This window comes from Erythrolamprus reginae, chromosome 9 (assembly GCF_031021105.1).
Source record: "Erythrolamprus reginae isolate rEryReg1 chromosome 9, rEryReg1.hap1, whole genome shotgun sequence".
NCBI classification, from domain to species: Eukaryota; Metazoa; Chordata; class Lepidosauria; order Squamata; family Dipsadidae; genus Erythrolamprus; species Erythrolamprus reginae.
The window spans coordinates 3,299,671-3,314,333 of NC_091958.1; the positions used below are offsets into that span (position 1 = coordinate 3,299,671).

The 14,663-nt window shown below is 44.8% G+C and overlaps 1 protein-coding gene across 1 annotated transcript; it reads right to left on the minus strand.

Moving 5' to 3' along the window:
* On the minus strand, positions 1-10,098 carry KLHL36 (kelch like family member 36). The gene is made up of 5 exons (XM_070761877.1): positions 9,990-10,098; positions 7,719-7,787; positions 3,401-4,474; positions 2,426-2,583; positions 1-1,241 (listed from the first exon to the last, which is right to left on the minus strand). Exons 2-5 carry the CDS (start codon positions 7,776-7,778, stop codon positions 686-688), a joined length of 1,848 nt encoding a protein of 615 aa, XP_070617978.1. The 5' UTR covers positions 7,779-7,787; positions 9,990-10,098; the 3' UTR covers positions 1-685.
* Positions 10,099-14,663: the final 4,565 nt, after the last annotated feature.

The following is a 14,663-nucleotide window of genomic DNA, read 5'->3' on the forward strand; positions in this document are numbered from 1 at the left end:
TGAGCTTTGACGTACAGGCTTTTATTGACATGGTTCTATCTTCTAAGAAAAAGCAATCTATCTGCTTTTCCCTGACATTCATCTCCCCATTTGTAGACGCTCTTCATTTGAGACGTTGTGCCCTAATGCTGAGGTTGCTCCAGAAATGAGTAACGTTTGCTCATCACTCCGAGAAGCAAAGATGGACAATGAACGAAATTCTCTAGCCCAAGTGAAGAAGGAATTGTTCTGAAGTTTCCAAAAGCAGATCTCTCTGCAGGTGATCTTTGGCTTGTGACAGTACATTTAATAACCATTCCAACATTCAGATGGTGCTGAAAGAAATATCATCACCAGTTCTCATACTTGCGACTGTTAACAGCATCCTCACGATCAAAATTCAGGCACTTGGAGGTGGGTGGGATATGTATTTAGGAAGGTTGCAGCATCCGAGGGTCACATGATCACCATTTACAACCTTCTGACGAAAGTCAATAGAGGAAGCTGGATTTACTTAACCACCATGTGATTCATTTAATGACCGTGGTGCTCCGCCACCACAGAAAGGAAGGATATGAGATCAGGTGCGACTCCACTTAACAACTGCCTCGTTTAGCGATGGATGTTCCGGTTCCAATTGTGGTTGTGTACGTTTGAGGGCTGCCTGTATCGGGATAAGGACAGGCGTCGATCCAAGCGCCATCCCTCATCTCCCTCGATCCTCGTGGTGTTGGGGCTTGGCCTTTTTCTTTTTGTCGTGCGACCTGGGCCTCAAAACGCAGACGCAAGCCGATACGCCGGCGATGGCTTTGGGAAGGTCGCTCCCTTTTTGCCACTGCTTTGTCGTTTTGTCGTAGACCTGAAGGGCCCTGGAGAAGACCGTGTTCTCCCAACTGTAGCCACCCAGGATGTAGATTTTGCCGTCCCAGGTGGCCACGCCGGACTCGCTGTTGGCCTGGAGCAAAGGCGCCACTCTGGTCCACTGATTGCATTTGGGGCTGTAGGATTCCACCTCCAGGATGTCAAAGCGCGTCATGGTCTCCAGGTGGTCGTCACTGCCTCCGATCGAATAAATGTCGTCCTGCAAAGTGGACATGCTGTGCCAACCACGGGCAGTGATCATGGGCCTCCTCTCCTCCCAGGTGTCTGTCCGATAATCATAGCACAGCAGGTTTTTGCGATAGGGACCGATCTGGTAATCGTGGCCTCCCGAAATGTAGACGAGCTCCTCGTGAACGGCGCCCGCGTGGCCGTACGTGAACCTGCGGCAGAAGGAAAAATGAAACAAAACTGATTAAACGGCCCTTCCTAGCAGGAGGAGAAGATGCTTTCAAGAACCTGTTTGAGATTTTTTATTATTATTATTATTATTATTATTATTATTATTATTATTATTTGTTGTTGTGGTTAGCTCTGGCCCAGCTCCTGCCCCAAGGACTGTGGATGTGGGGGAGACATCCACATGCTGCAGGCCTGTTTTGCCCCTGGTGGAATCTGCTGATGAAGGCTCCTCTGACCAAGAAGACATGAGTGACAGGGAGGAGGAGAGTGTGGCAGACAGCTCAGAAGGAGATCAATTATCTAGCTCCTCCTTGGATTCAGAACAAGAGTTAATGATACAGCCACGCATGCGGAGAGCGATGCATAGGCAACAACAACTGAGATTATTATCAAAGAAAATGAGGCCACCTGTGGTTGGGTGGGGCTGTGGTCATTAGTGAGGCTAATATAAATAGCAGCCTGTGGGTTTGGCCATTGTGGAGGATTATCTGATCATTGGGTTTCCTGACTGCTTTACTGACTTTGACCTTTGTGTGCTGATTTTCCCCGCTTTGAAACTAAACCAGGGCAAAGTGTGTTTCACTTTGTGAAAGAAGAAGGACTGTGAATTGCCTCACAGCTGCAAGCTAAGTATCACAGGACTGATAAGGGACTTGTACAAATTACCAGTTTGTTTGGAGACAAGTGCTCTTTGCTATCCCAAAAGAGGGCTTGGTTTAAGTGAATTTTCATTATAAAGAACATTGTTTTGAATTTTCAAACGTGTGTGTGTCTGAAATTTGTACTTGTGAATTTTTGGGAGAAGTCTACCGGAGAGCCCGACAGAACTATTATTGTTATTATTGTTATTATTATATTATTTATTAGATTTATATGCCGCCCCTCTCAGAAGACTCGGAGCGGCTCACAACAGGAATACAAAATACAAATCCAATGATTAAAAAAGCAAAACAGTTAAAAACCCTTGATTTAAAAACGCTCATACAACCCAAACAAACCATACATAAAACGGAGCAGCCGAGGGGAATCGAAGGAAAAAAGAAAAGAGAAAAAATACAGGAAAAAGGAAAGGAAAAAAAATAGAAAAAAGATGAGAAAAAAAATACAGCAGGAAAGGAAGGAAGGAAGAAAAAAGAAAGATTTGTCATCATCTGCTCCGTTTCACCTGGGCAAGCCGGCAACGTAGGACCAGGTGTCCTTCTCGGGGCTGTAGGTCTCAACCGAAGACAGTGCTCCATTTTCATTCCTGCCACCCACGGCCACCAGCGTCCCTCTGATGGCCCCGAGATAAAAGTCCACTCGCTGTTGCCTCATCGAGGCGAGCTGAGAACGGGAGAGAAAAGGGGGAAAAAAAACCAAAATATGCCAAGGGTCATCCGTCAGAGAAACCAACAATTAAAAAGGGTATATTTGTCACAACTTAAAAACGGGTGTAAGACTGGGAAAAAGCAAGTGCAAGCTATGAGACATTTTGCTTGGGTCACATATGCATGTATGTATGTATGTACGTACATACGTACATTATTTGCTTGGGCCCTGATAGGTTGCTGCAACCAGATATTTTTGCTTTATTTTTGTTTTTTAAAGGAAAGACCATTTCCCCAGATCCACAGAAACCGTATTGGCATTTATCACTACTTTGGAAGCCTTAAAGTCTCTCCTCGACTTAGGTTTTCCCAGACTTCCAAGAATTGTAGCCCGGTTAAAAAGAGGACACTGGTATTTTTTATTTGCGATGGCAGAAATCTTATGCCCTTTACAGATAGTCTTTGACTTACCACCATTCGTTTAGTGACCATTAAAATTTCCAACAGCATTGGAAAAAGTGACATGACTGTTTTTCACAAGACCGTTGCAGCGTCCCCACGGTCACATGATCAGAATTCAAACACTTGGCAACCGACTCATGATGGTCACAACGTTCCTGGGTTCACGGACCCCCTTTGGCGACCCTCTGACAAAGCAGAATTAACTGGAGCGATTTACTTAACAACAATAGTAAGAAGGTCATTACTGGGCCAAAACTTATTTTCTTAGACATGGAAATTCTGGGTTCAATCGTGGTAAGTCGAGGACTTTCTGTATCTCCAAACAAACACACGAAAAGAAAAAACAAAATCTACCAGAGCTTGAGTCTCACCTTTATCCACTGTTTACAGCGAGGGTCATACCTATAGAGAAGATTCGAAGCCGCATCCCCACCGTTGTCACGGGAAAAGCTGCCACCGGCGAGGAAGATAAACCCTCCAAGAACCGCAACGCAGTGGTGGCTCCGCCTGGCAGGCAGCGGCGTCTCCTTCACCCACTGTCCCATTTTGGGGTCCAGGAAGCAGGTATCATCACTCAGCTCCAAGCAATGCTCGGACACCTCTCCACCGACAAAGAGAAGCTTCTCTTCCTGAGTCCGGAGAGCCGTCCTGCTGTTCTGCAGGACAGGCTGTGCGGCCACCTGATTGTGGTAGTTGACCGCCTCTTCGATGAAGTCTTCGCAGCGGGTTTCTTTGGGAAGGAGGGAGCAGACGGCCGGCTTGACCCGGTGCAAGAGGTCGCTCTTGGAGATCAGAGGAAAATGGATGTTCTCCAAGACTCGGTAGGCCTCTGTTTCCTGCTCGGGGTGCTGCATCAACCACCGCAGAGCCGCCTGCAGCAAGTCTTGTTCACACTCCTCTTGCACGCCCGTACTGCCCAGGTAATAGCAGAGTTTCTCGACAGGAAGGTTTTGTAGGAAGTCTGGCGTGAGCGAGAGGGTGCCGAAGTTCTTCATGACGAATGCGTCGATGAAGGCGTCCAGGCGCTTGAGGCTGAAGATGGAAGCCAGTTCCTGGAGGTACAAGTAATTCTCTTCATCCACCTCGTTTTCCAAGTATTCACAACAGAAATCCACCACCTTCCAGATTTGCAGCAGGTGAGCCGTTTCCAAGATAGAATCGATATTTCCGCTATTGAGGAACAAGTCGCAGCCGTAGAGGAAGTCCAGGATGGCCTTGAGGCCAAGGCAGGTTGCGCCGAAGAGCTCCACTTCTTTCTGGTAAGCTTCTCGCATGCCGATGGTGAACATGGTGTGGAAATAGTCACTGCAGACGGCGAGGACGTTCCGGTGAGCGGGGACTTTCTGCTCCTGCACCACTAAAACCACGTCGCAGAAGAGGTTGCGACGTCTCTGCTCGTTCAGGCTCTGAAGGACGAGGCTGGGGTGGTCGACACATTTGTACACCTGAAAGGAGGGGGGTAAATTGGATCAGGAAATACGTCCTGCAAATTAAGCGTGGGTCACACTGCAGCTCATAAGTTTGTGTCGTGGGTCAAAAAGGGTCAACCTAATTTCCAAAAGCCCCTGAAGGCAGGACAAGGAGCAACGGCTGGAAACTAATCAAGGAGAGATCCAACCTTCTCCGGGTCCTGTCAACTAAACAATGTCGGTTGGCGGGCCCCAGGGGAAGAGCCTTCTCTGTGGCGGCCCCGACTCTCTGGAACCAGCTCCCCCCAGAGATTAGAACTGCCCCTACCCTCCTTGCCTTTCGTAAACTCCTCAAAATCCACCTTTGTCGTCAGGCATGGGGGAACTGAGATATCTCCCCCGGGCCTATATAATTTATGTATGGTATGTTTGTAGGTATGTCTGATTAATAATGGGTTTTTAAAAATATTTTAAATTGTAAATTATTAGATTTGTCATTAACTGTTTTATTGTGTTGTGAGCCGCCCCAAGTCTACGGAGAGGGGCGGCATACAAATCTAATAAATAATAATCATAACCTAGAATGGAGGGATTTCCTGACACTGAGAACGATTAACCAGTGGAACGACTTGCCACCACAAGTTGTGGGTGCTCCAACACTGGAGGTTTTAAAGAAGAGATTGGGCAACCACTTGTCTGGAATGGCAGAGGTCTCCTGCTTGAGCAGAGGGTTGAAGTGGAAGACCTTCAAAGTCCCTTTCAACTCTGATATTCTAATATCCAGATATTCAAAGACAGAAGTGTGAGACAACCACTTGGAAAAAAGAAAGCAAGATGCTCAAGGATCTGGCTTGAATAAAGAACAGGGTATCATTTCTAGATCTTGCTGCACTTCAAGTACCTCCGGAACCGCCTGCTACCGCACGAATCCCAGCAACCGATAAGGTCCCACCGAGTTGGCCTTCTCCGGGTCCCATCAACTAAACAATGTCGTTTGGCGGGCCCCAGGGGAACAGCCTTCTCTGTAGCGGCCCCGGCCCTCTGGAACCAACTCCCCCCGGAGATTAGAACCGCCCCCACCCTCCCTGTCTTTCGTAAACTACTCAAGACTCACTTATGCCGCCAGGCATGGGGGAGTTGAGATATTCCTTCCCCCTAGGCCATTACAAGTTATGCATGGTATGTTTGTGTGTATGTTTGGTTTTATAATAAGGGTTTTTAGTTGTTTTATTAATTGGATTGTTACATGTTGTTTTTATCATTGTTGTTAGCCGCCCTGAGTCTGCGGAGAGGGGCGGCATACAAATCCAATAAATAAAATAAAATAAAAATAAAATCTAGAAAGGGCCAACCAATGTTTTATCACAGAAACAATGATCTCCTTGTAAATGTTTGATTCCAAAAGAGGCTGACCGTTCGGGTTTTTTGCAGCGTATGGGTTAGTCCTTGACTTATGGCCACTTCCAGTGGTTAAGTGAATCTTACCTGATTTCAGGTTCTTTTTTGTCATGGTCATTAAGTGAATCATTGCATTCATTAGGTCAGTGTTTCCCAACCTTGGCAACCTGAAGATATCTGGACTTCAACTCCCAGAATTCCCCATCCAGCAAATGCTGGCTGGGGAATTCTGGGAGTTGAAGTCCAAATATCTTCAAGTTGCCAAGGTTGGGAAACACTGCATTAGGTGACTCACGGGTCACCAAGCAAATCCAGCTTTCTCAATAATAATAATAATAATAATAATAATAGTAATAGTAATAGTAATAATAATAATAATAATAATAATGAATAATAATTTATTAGATTTGTATGCCGCCCCTCTCCGAGGTTTTGGGGCCACAAATATTGCAAATTTTGGTGACCTTTTGTGGTCAACCTTGTTCAGGAGCGTTAAAAATAGAGGAATGCTGTTCGCATTAAAAATGGTATATTGGTTTATCAGAATATAAAATAAAAGGAAAATAATAATAAAGGGAACCTAAGGAAGGAAAAAGGGGGGGATAATACAGGTGTACGGGGGGGGGACTTCCAACTCTTTACATACACACACCCACACTTTTTCACTTCTTAAAATATTATTTTTACATTTAAAAAAACTTACACAATGATATATGAGCTGAGGTGGCACAGTCGATAGAGTGCAGTTCTGCAGGCCACGAAAGCTGACTGGTCAGCGGTTCAAATCTCATCACTGGCTCAACCCCCAAATCTTCAACCTTACATTATCTACAATCGACCTCTCCCCTTTTCTAAGAGGTCTATAAGGGGCGTGCATAAGTGCACCTTTGTGCCTACCGTTCCTGTCCTAACGTCTTGTTCTCCTTTCTATTACTACATTCTAATTATGTTAATACTATAATAATATAAGAATATCTCTGCCTTCTGCCGCACAAATCCCAGCGACCAATTAGGTCCCACAGAGTTGGCCTTCTCCAGGTCCCGTCGACTAAGCAATGTCGTTTGGCGGGGCGCAGGGGAAGAGCCTTCTCTGTGGTGGCCCCGACCCTCTGGAACCAGCTCCTCCCTGAGATTAGAACTGCCCCCACCCTCCTGGCCTTTCGTAAACTCCTTAAAACCCACCTCTGCCATCAGGCATGGGGGAACTGAGATAACATCCCCAGGCCTACACTGTTTATGTATGGCATGTTGTGTGCATGTTTTTTAAACTATGGGTTTTTAGCTTTCTAATTATTGAATTTGTACTATATATTGTTTTCTGTTGCTGTGAGCCGCCCTGAGTCTGCGGAGAGGGGCGGCATACTAACTAACTAACTAACTAACTAGCTAGCTAGCTAGCTAACTAACTAACTAACTAACTAACTAACTAACTAACTAAATAAATAAATAAATAAACAAACAAACAAACAAACAAAAAAACTTGTTTGACAAATAAATAAACATAAATAAATACAAAGATTGACTCAGCCTTACATCCTTCCAAGGTGGGTAAAATGAGGACCTGGATTGTGGGGGCAATATGTTGGCTCTGTTAAAAAGTGCTATCGCTAACATGTTGTAAATTGCTCTGAATCTAGGGAGAAGGGCGGCATTAAAAAATAGAATAAATAAAATATACTAGCCATAAGAACTCGAGGAATACATTACCACCCAGGCCAAAGCAAGGACCAGGAAGGGGAGAGAAAGGCTGATTTAAGGGAATAAAAACCCTTAAATGCCACGACCTTCCCCAGCCTGGATGCTCTCGAAACACGCTGAGATTGGGACAAACCAACCCCCCCCCCCCAAAGAAAAGGTGGAAAGGAAATAAAAGTAACCAGACCTTTGAAGATTGGCTGATCTTGGGTGGGCGAGAAAATCTGAGTTGCCTGGGGCTGTCCATCTTGCGATTCTGGGGAGGGTTGGAAAAAACAAAACCAGAGAATGGAAAACAGCCTCAGTTCTTGCAGAGACCCCCAAATGCTCGGCTAAAAGAAACAAGCAAGTTTTAGACATTGGCCTGCGGGCATCAGCCAGTGGAGTTTCTTGTGGTTTTGCTTCTGAGGAGATCCTTAAGACGCCTTAAGCAAGATCTAAGTATTGCCCACAAGATCATATGCTGCAACGTCCTGCCTGTCGGCGACTACTTCAGCTTCAACCACAACAACACAAGAGCACACAACAGATTTAAACTTAATATTAACCGCTCCAAACTTGACTGTAAAAAATATGACTTCAGTAACCGAGTTGTCGAAGCGTGGAACTCATTATCGGACTCCATAGTGTCATCCCCAACACTTTACCCTTAGATTATCCATGGTTGACCTCTCCAGATTCCTAAGAGGTCAGTAAGGGGCGAGTACAAGTGCACTAGAGTGCCTTCCATCCCCTGTCCTATTGCTCTCCTATATCTCCTATACCTTTCTTCTATGCCTATATCTCTTCTTCTATTCTTTCATTTATATGTTCTATTACTTTATCTTCTTTTCTATTCTTTCTTAGATATATTTTACTATGAGTACATCCTCTATAACCTTCATCATGTATTTTACTATGTGTATATAGATATATACCCACTAAAACCCTCATTGTGTATTGGACAAAATAAATAAATAAATAAAACAATCCACGCAGAATCACCCTGAAAGCCTTGTTTTGAGCAGGGGGAGAATATCTACACAACCAGGGGTTTTATTCTTTCCTTTATGTTAAATCCAAACCCAAAGCGCAAGAAATTTGGTTGCTGGTAGGCAAAGGGAAGGGAGGGGGAATGCAAAAAAAGCATTTTTTTTTCATTTGAAAGTTTCTTGGATCGCTGGAGGAAAAGTCAAGAAATGATGAGGAACGGTGACTTGCTAGCAGCACATGATTTAAGCATGCTTTGCTAAACAAGCTATTGTACTATGGTGTGTGTACATGTTTGTTGCGTGTGTCTTTGAGACAGTGCTGACTCTAGACCAGGGGTTGGCAAAGTTGGCTCTTCTATGACATGCGGACTTCAACTCCCAGAATTCCTGAGCGAGCATGACTGGCTCAGGAATTCTGGGAGTTGAAGTCCACAAGTCATAGAGGAGCCATCTTTGCCTACCCCTGCTCTAGGCCCACCCTCTGTGGTTTTCTTGGCTAGGTTTCTGCCTGGTATGCCATTGCCGCCTTCCTTGGGCTACGACAGAGTGACTGGCCCGAGATCACCTAGAACAGGGGTCTTTTAAGACACGTGGACTTCAACTCCCAGATCTGGCTGAGGAACTCTGGGCATTGAAGTCCACAAGTCTTAAAGGTTGCCAAGGTTGGAGACCCCTCTGGTCCAGAAGGCTTGGTGCCTAAGGCAAGGGCTAGAACTCCCAATCGCCCACTTTCTAGCCCTGGTGCCTCCACCTGCAACATGAAACACCCCTCACCATGCAAATCCATAAACCATGGGTTTGCAGACCGCAGCAAGCAAGCCATATCTTGCCTCCAGAAGTTGTGAATGCTCCAACCCTGGAAGTTTTTAAGCAGATGTTGGATAACCATCTGTCTGAAGTAGTGTAGGCAAAGTTGGCTCTTCTACGACTTGTGGACTTCAACTCCCAGAATTCCTGAGCTAGCATGATTGGCTCAGGAATTCTGGGAGTTGAAGTCCACAAGTCATAGAAGAGCTAACTTTGCCCACCCCTGGTGTTTGGTCTCCTGCCTAAGCAGGGGGTTGGACTAGAACAGTGTTTCCCAACCTTGGCAACTTGGAAGATATCTGGACTTCAACTCCCAGAATTCCTGAGCTAGCAAATGCTGGCTGGGGACTTCTGGGAGTTGAAGTCCAGATGTCTTCAAGTTGCCAAGGTTGGGAAACACTGGACTAGAAGACCTCCAACTCTGTTGTTAGTTGTTATCGTTTGGTCCAAAGGTGTGTGTGTGGGGGGGGTGTCTCTGGACCTCAGCCCCTGCTGCCTGGGTGCCGCCCCCTCCCCTCGAAAAAGCCCCAGCTGGGGCAAAGCCGGGAAAACCCTGCAGCGAAGAAGAGCCGGCAAAAACGGGGACCGCGGGAGTTTCCCATCATGCCTCAGCGCCCAGCATCCTTGGGCTTCGCCACGGGCCAAGAGATGCTGCTTGCTGCTACCGCCGCTGCTCTTACCACTCTCCCCGCGGGCTACCTCGGTTCCCCTCCGGTCCTCCGGCAGCCGAGGCTCTGGACCAGGAACTGGCGGGCCGGAGTGGCAGCGGAGACGACCAATGGGAGCCCAAAAGGGGCCTGGCTGGGCTATAGCGAGGGAGGGAGAGAGGTGGGACTTGTCCGGGCTCCACTGCGCTGCAAAAGACAAGATCTGGTTTGTGGGGGGTTTTTTGCAAGGGTTTTGAGTGGCAGGGGCTTCCTGCGCGCCCCCTCCCCGCTATTAGCATTCCTTGCAGGCGGCTGGGAAAGGGGAAGAGCCCCCCTCCTCTTCCAAGCACCGCCTCTGCTTGCTGCCCTGGCAAAGAGGAAGGCGGCGGGGGGCGGGGGGGAGACTGGAAAAATACTTCGGGGTCTGGGGAAGTTTTCCCACCCTCTTCGGATGTTATCCCTCGGTTGCAACTAAATTGCACGTTCCGTAAAAAACAGAAGACTTGCAACATCGATGTGTTTTTTTATGGCTCGGCCTCGATTATAAGTTAAACAAAATAACAGTTTTAGGGTTTTTTTTAAAGTTCTGACCGGCCCAGTTCAAAACTCAGGATAGTTAAATGGATGGAGTGATTTGACATAAATTATTTTATTTTATTTTATTTATTTAGTTAGTTAGTTAGTTAGTCAAATATGTATTGGTAGTATATATAGATTTATTATTATTGTTGTTGTTGTAGTTGTAGTTGTTGTTGTTACTGTTGTTGTTGTGAGCCTCTCCGAGTCTTCAAAGAGGGGCGGCACACAAATCAAATAAATAAATAAATTATTATTGTTGTTGTTGTTGTGATTATTATTATTATTATTATTATTATTATTATTATTAATTAGATTTGTCTGCCACCCCTCTCCGAAGACTCGGAGCGGCTCACAACAGCAAAGCACAGTCCAAATCCTATGATTATAAACGGTCATACACCCCAAACAAACCATACATAAAACAGAACGGCCAGGGGGAATCGATTTCCCCATGCCTGACAGCAGAGGTGGGTTTTTAAGAGTTTGCGAAAGGCAAGGCGTGTGGGGGGCAGTCCTGATCTCTGGGGGGAGTTGATTCCAGAAGGTCAGGGCCACCACAGAGAAGGCTCTTCCCCTGGGTCCCACCAGCCAACATTGTTTCGCCGACGGGACCCGGAGAAGGCCAACTCTGTGGGACCTAATCGGTCACTGGGATTCATGCGGCAGAAGGTGGCTCCTATATAAAGCTGTTTATATACATGATATTGATACCAATAAGAGAGAAACCTTAGGACAGGGGATAAAAGGCACGCTGGAGACTTATGCATGCCCCTTACTGATCTCTTAGGAATCGGGTGAGGTCAACAGTGGACAGTCTATAAGGGTAAAGTTTTGGGGGTTTGGTGATGACACTACAGAGTCAGGCAGTGAGTTCCATGCATTAACTACTCAGTTACTAAAGTTGTATTTCCCGCAGTCGAATTTGGAGCAGTTTACTTTAAGTTTGTATCTGTTGTGTGCTCGTGTGTTGTTGTGGTTGAAGCTGAAGTAGTCATCAACAGGAAGGACGTTGTAGATTAGACCCAGCATTCCTTGATTAGGACAGCCAAGGTTATACCAAGGTTGTGGACTACAAGATTAGGGTATTTTTTTTAAAGGATGGGGGGATCCTGTGACTTCTATTTTGTTGCTGGGGAAAAATGCATGGTTGTATCACTTGTTTTTACTTTTTAAAAAAGGTTTTCCTGGACTTTAGGCCTACCACTTTCTGAATCCTTCAGCCCTAAAAAATTTCTGCAGAGTTTAAGGATGCCGTAGTTTCCAAATTCCAGACAGAGTCGGAATCTGTTTCCTGATCTTTGCCATAACCCAAGTAATCAACCTTGACTCTTAAATTTATTAAACAGCAGCCTCGGGGCAGTTTGAGGGTTTCTGTCTTGCAGCCTCCATTTGCTTTTGTTACTTTTAACACACACACACAAAAAAACATATTTTTCCCAGGCCAGCAGAGGGAGATCAGTGCACCTGAAATAGATCTGAAAGAAATAAAATTCAATTTCCACATTCAAAGGATAACTGCCCTAGGGGGGATGTCTAATTCAAGCGATAACTGAAGTCTGCCCTAGTTTTTTTAGACAAGAGTGTTTGGGAAGAAAAAAGAAAGAAAAAATCTGTATGAATTGTGTTTCTTCTTTCACTGAAAGACTAACTTCTCATAAGACTTCCAATCTCACAGGATTTCCAAGATTTGGTGATTTTGGAATCGGATTTATTTATTCTCTGTTCCCATTTAGAGTAGACTGGACTGGACTGGACTGGAATAGGAATAGAACAGAACAGAACAGAACAGAATTTTATTGGCCAAGTGTGATTGGACACATGATGTATTTGTCTTGGTGCGTAGACTCAGTGTACATAAAAGAAAATATAAGTTCATCAAGAATCATAAGGTACAATACTTAATGATAGTCCCGGTACAAATAAGCAATCAAATCATATTAGGAACCAGTCAATATAAATTGTAAGAATACAAGCAACAAAGTTACATAGAGTAGAATAGAATAGAGTAGAGTCAAATTGAATTGAATTTTATTGGCCAAGTGTAATTGGGCAAACAATGAATTTGTCTTTGGTGCATAAGCTCCCAGTGTACATAATAAAAAATAAAAAAGGAATTTGTCTTGGTGCAGATGCTCTCAGTGTACATTAAAAAAAAAGATAAATTTATCAAGAATCATAATGTTCAACACTTAATGATAGTCCGGGTAGAAATAAACAATTTTCAGTGTTGTCTAAGCAATCGCTTGGAAATATACCGTATAAGGAAAACTTTTCAAAGACTATGGATTCCCACCGCATACTAAGGTGTATCACACTCCTTCATTTAATCTTTCATCAAACTCTTTTGTCAAAACCCCCAGGTGCTTTTTCAAGAGGCAACTAGACTTTCTGGTTTCTCATTCAGCTTCTCATTCAAGAAACTTCTTCTCTCTGTGTTATACATATTATTATCTACTGATAAAAAGAGTCTATAGAGATTTTTCAATCCTCCGAATCATGGTTGTCCCAAAGGTGCTTTTTCAAGAGGCAACTGGATTTTTCTGGTTTTTCTTGGAAGATGTTTCGCTTCTCATCAAAGAAGCTTCTTCAACTTCAAACACCTTCCAAGAAAAACAAAGTCCAGTTACTTCTTGGGGGGAAAAAACACCCTTTGGGACATCCCTGTCCTGGAGAACTGAGAATCTTAGAACTATGCCGCCTTAAACATGAACTAAGTATTGCCTGCAAGATCATAGACTGCAATGTCCTGCCTGTCAACGACTACTTCAGCTTCAACCAAAACAACACAAGAGCACATAACAGATTCAAGCTCAATATTAACCGCTCCAAACTTGACTGTAAAAAATACGACTTTAGTAATAGAGTTGTTGAAGCGTGGAACTCATTACCGGACTCCGTAGTGTCATCCCCAAACCCCCAACATTTTATCCTTAGACTGTCCACGGTTGACCTCTCCCGATTCCTAAGAGGTCAGTAAGGGGCATGCATAAATGCACTAGAGTGCCTTCTGACCCCTGTCCTATAGTCTCTCCTGTATCCCATATATCTTCTCTTCTATCCCTATATCTTTCTTCTTTTCTCTCATTGATTTATTTTATCCTATATTCTCTCTTCTATTCTTTCTCTAATTCTATTTCCTCGAAGGTGTCCTCTGTTACCTTCATTGTGTATTATTGTGTATTGGACAAAATAAATAAATCCCATAGACACTAGGAAAAACCCTGTTTGCAGGAATGGACATTTCCATATAATAGAGATGATAAGTACGGTGACAGCCATGAAAGCTAGACTGATGCCATGAGCACAGAAACAGCAGAGGTACAAATCTCGCTTCGTATGTGGTCGAATTAGGCGTGTTAATATTTTTTTTCATGTTTTAATGCTTTTATAGAAGGATTTAGAATATATCCTGGTGACCTATGACCTCCTCTCCACAGCAGGGGGGAAAAATCCGGGTCCAGGCAAATGATTTAACAGTAATTGTTAAAGGAGTTAAATCTTACCGCTTAATAATTAATTATTTTTTTATTTAAAAAAACAAGATTTCAGGCTTCGGTTCAAAGTCAATCGAGTTTGTTAACGAAGCGGAGTTTCCGCTGCAAACCCCCACCCCCCTCTGTTCTCTACACATTTCCGGGTCTCTCTGCTGCCACCTCGTGGCCGCCCAGAGTTTCAAGCGCGGCAGATCCCCGCCGGCGTTTGCTAAGCTCCCCCCTCCTCTTCCCACCTTAAACCCCCCCCCCTCTCTTCTTTTCGGCTCCGCTGGCAAAGGGGCGGTTGCTATAGTAACGCTTGCGCCGCATCCAAAGGGCAGGCAGGCATCCTTTCCTCCCGCCCCCCTTTTAACAGAAACATTCCTCCACATTTATTTTATTTTTATTTATTTTCTCCAATACACAATAATACACAAGAAAGGTTTAAGAGGATAGAGTAGAGGAGATATAGGAGAGACTATAGGACAGGGGACGGAAGGCACTCGAACGCGCGCATACACCCACACCCGAGCTACACAAATCTTAGGGCAAGAAGGGAATTGCATCCTTGCTTGACCGCCTAATCCTCGTTCCTTGTTTGCAGAGGAGAGGAAGACTGGCGAGTGGGCGGGTAGGAAAGACCCCTGTCTGGGCT

Excerpts from the sequence above, each read along its gene's own strand:
- KLHL36 (XM_070761877.1), bottom strand. The coding sequence starts at position 7,778 with ATGGACAGCCCCAGGCAACTCAGATTTTCTCGCCCACCCAAGATCAGC. Across the intron at positions 2,584-3,400 it reads GCTGTAAACAGTGGATAAAG|CTCGCCTCGATGAGGCAACA; the intron begins GTGAGACTCAAG and ends TCCCGTTCTCAG. Across the intron at positions 1,242-2,425 it reads TACGTTGCCGGCTTGCCCAG|GTTCACGTACGGCCACGCGG; the intron begins GTGAAACGGAGC and ends CTTCTGCCGCAG.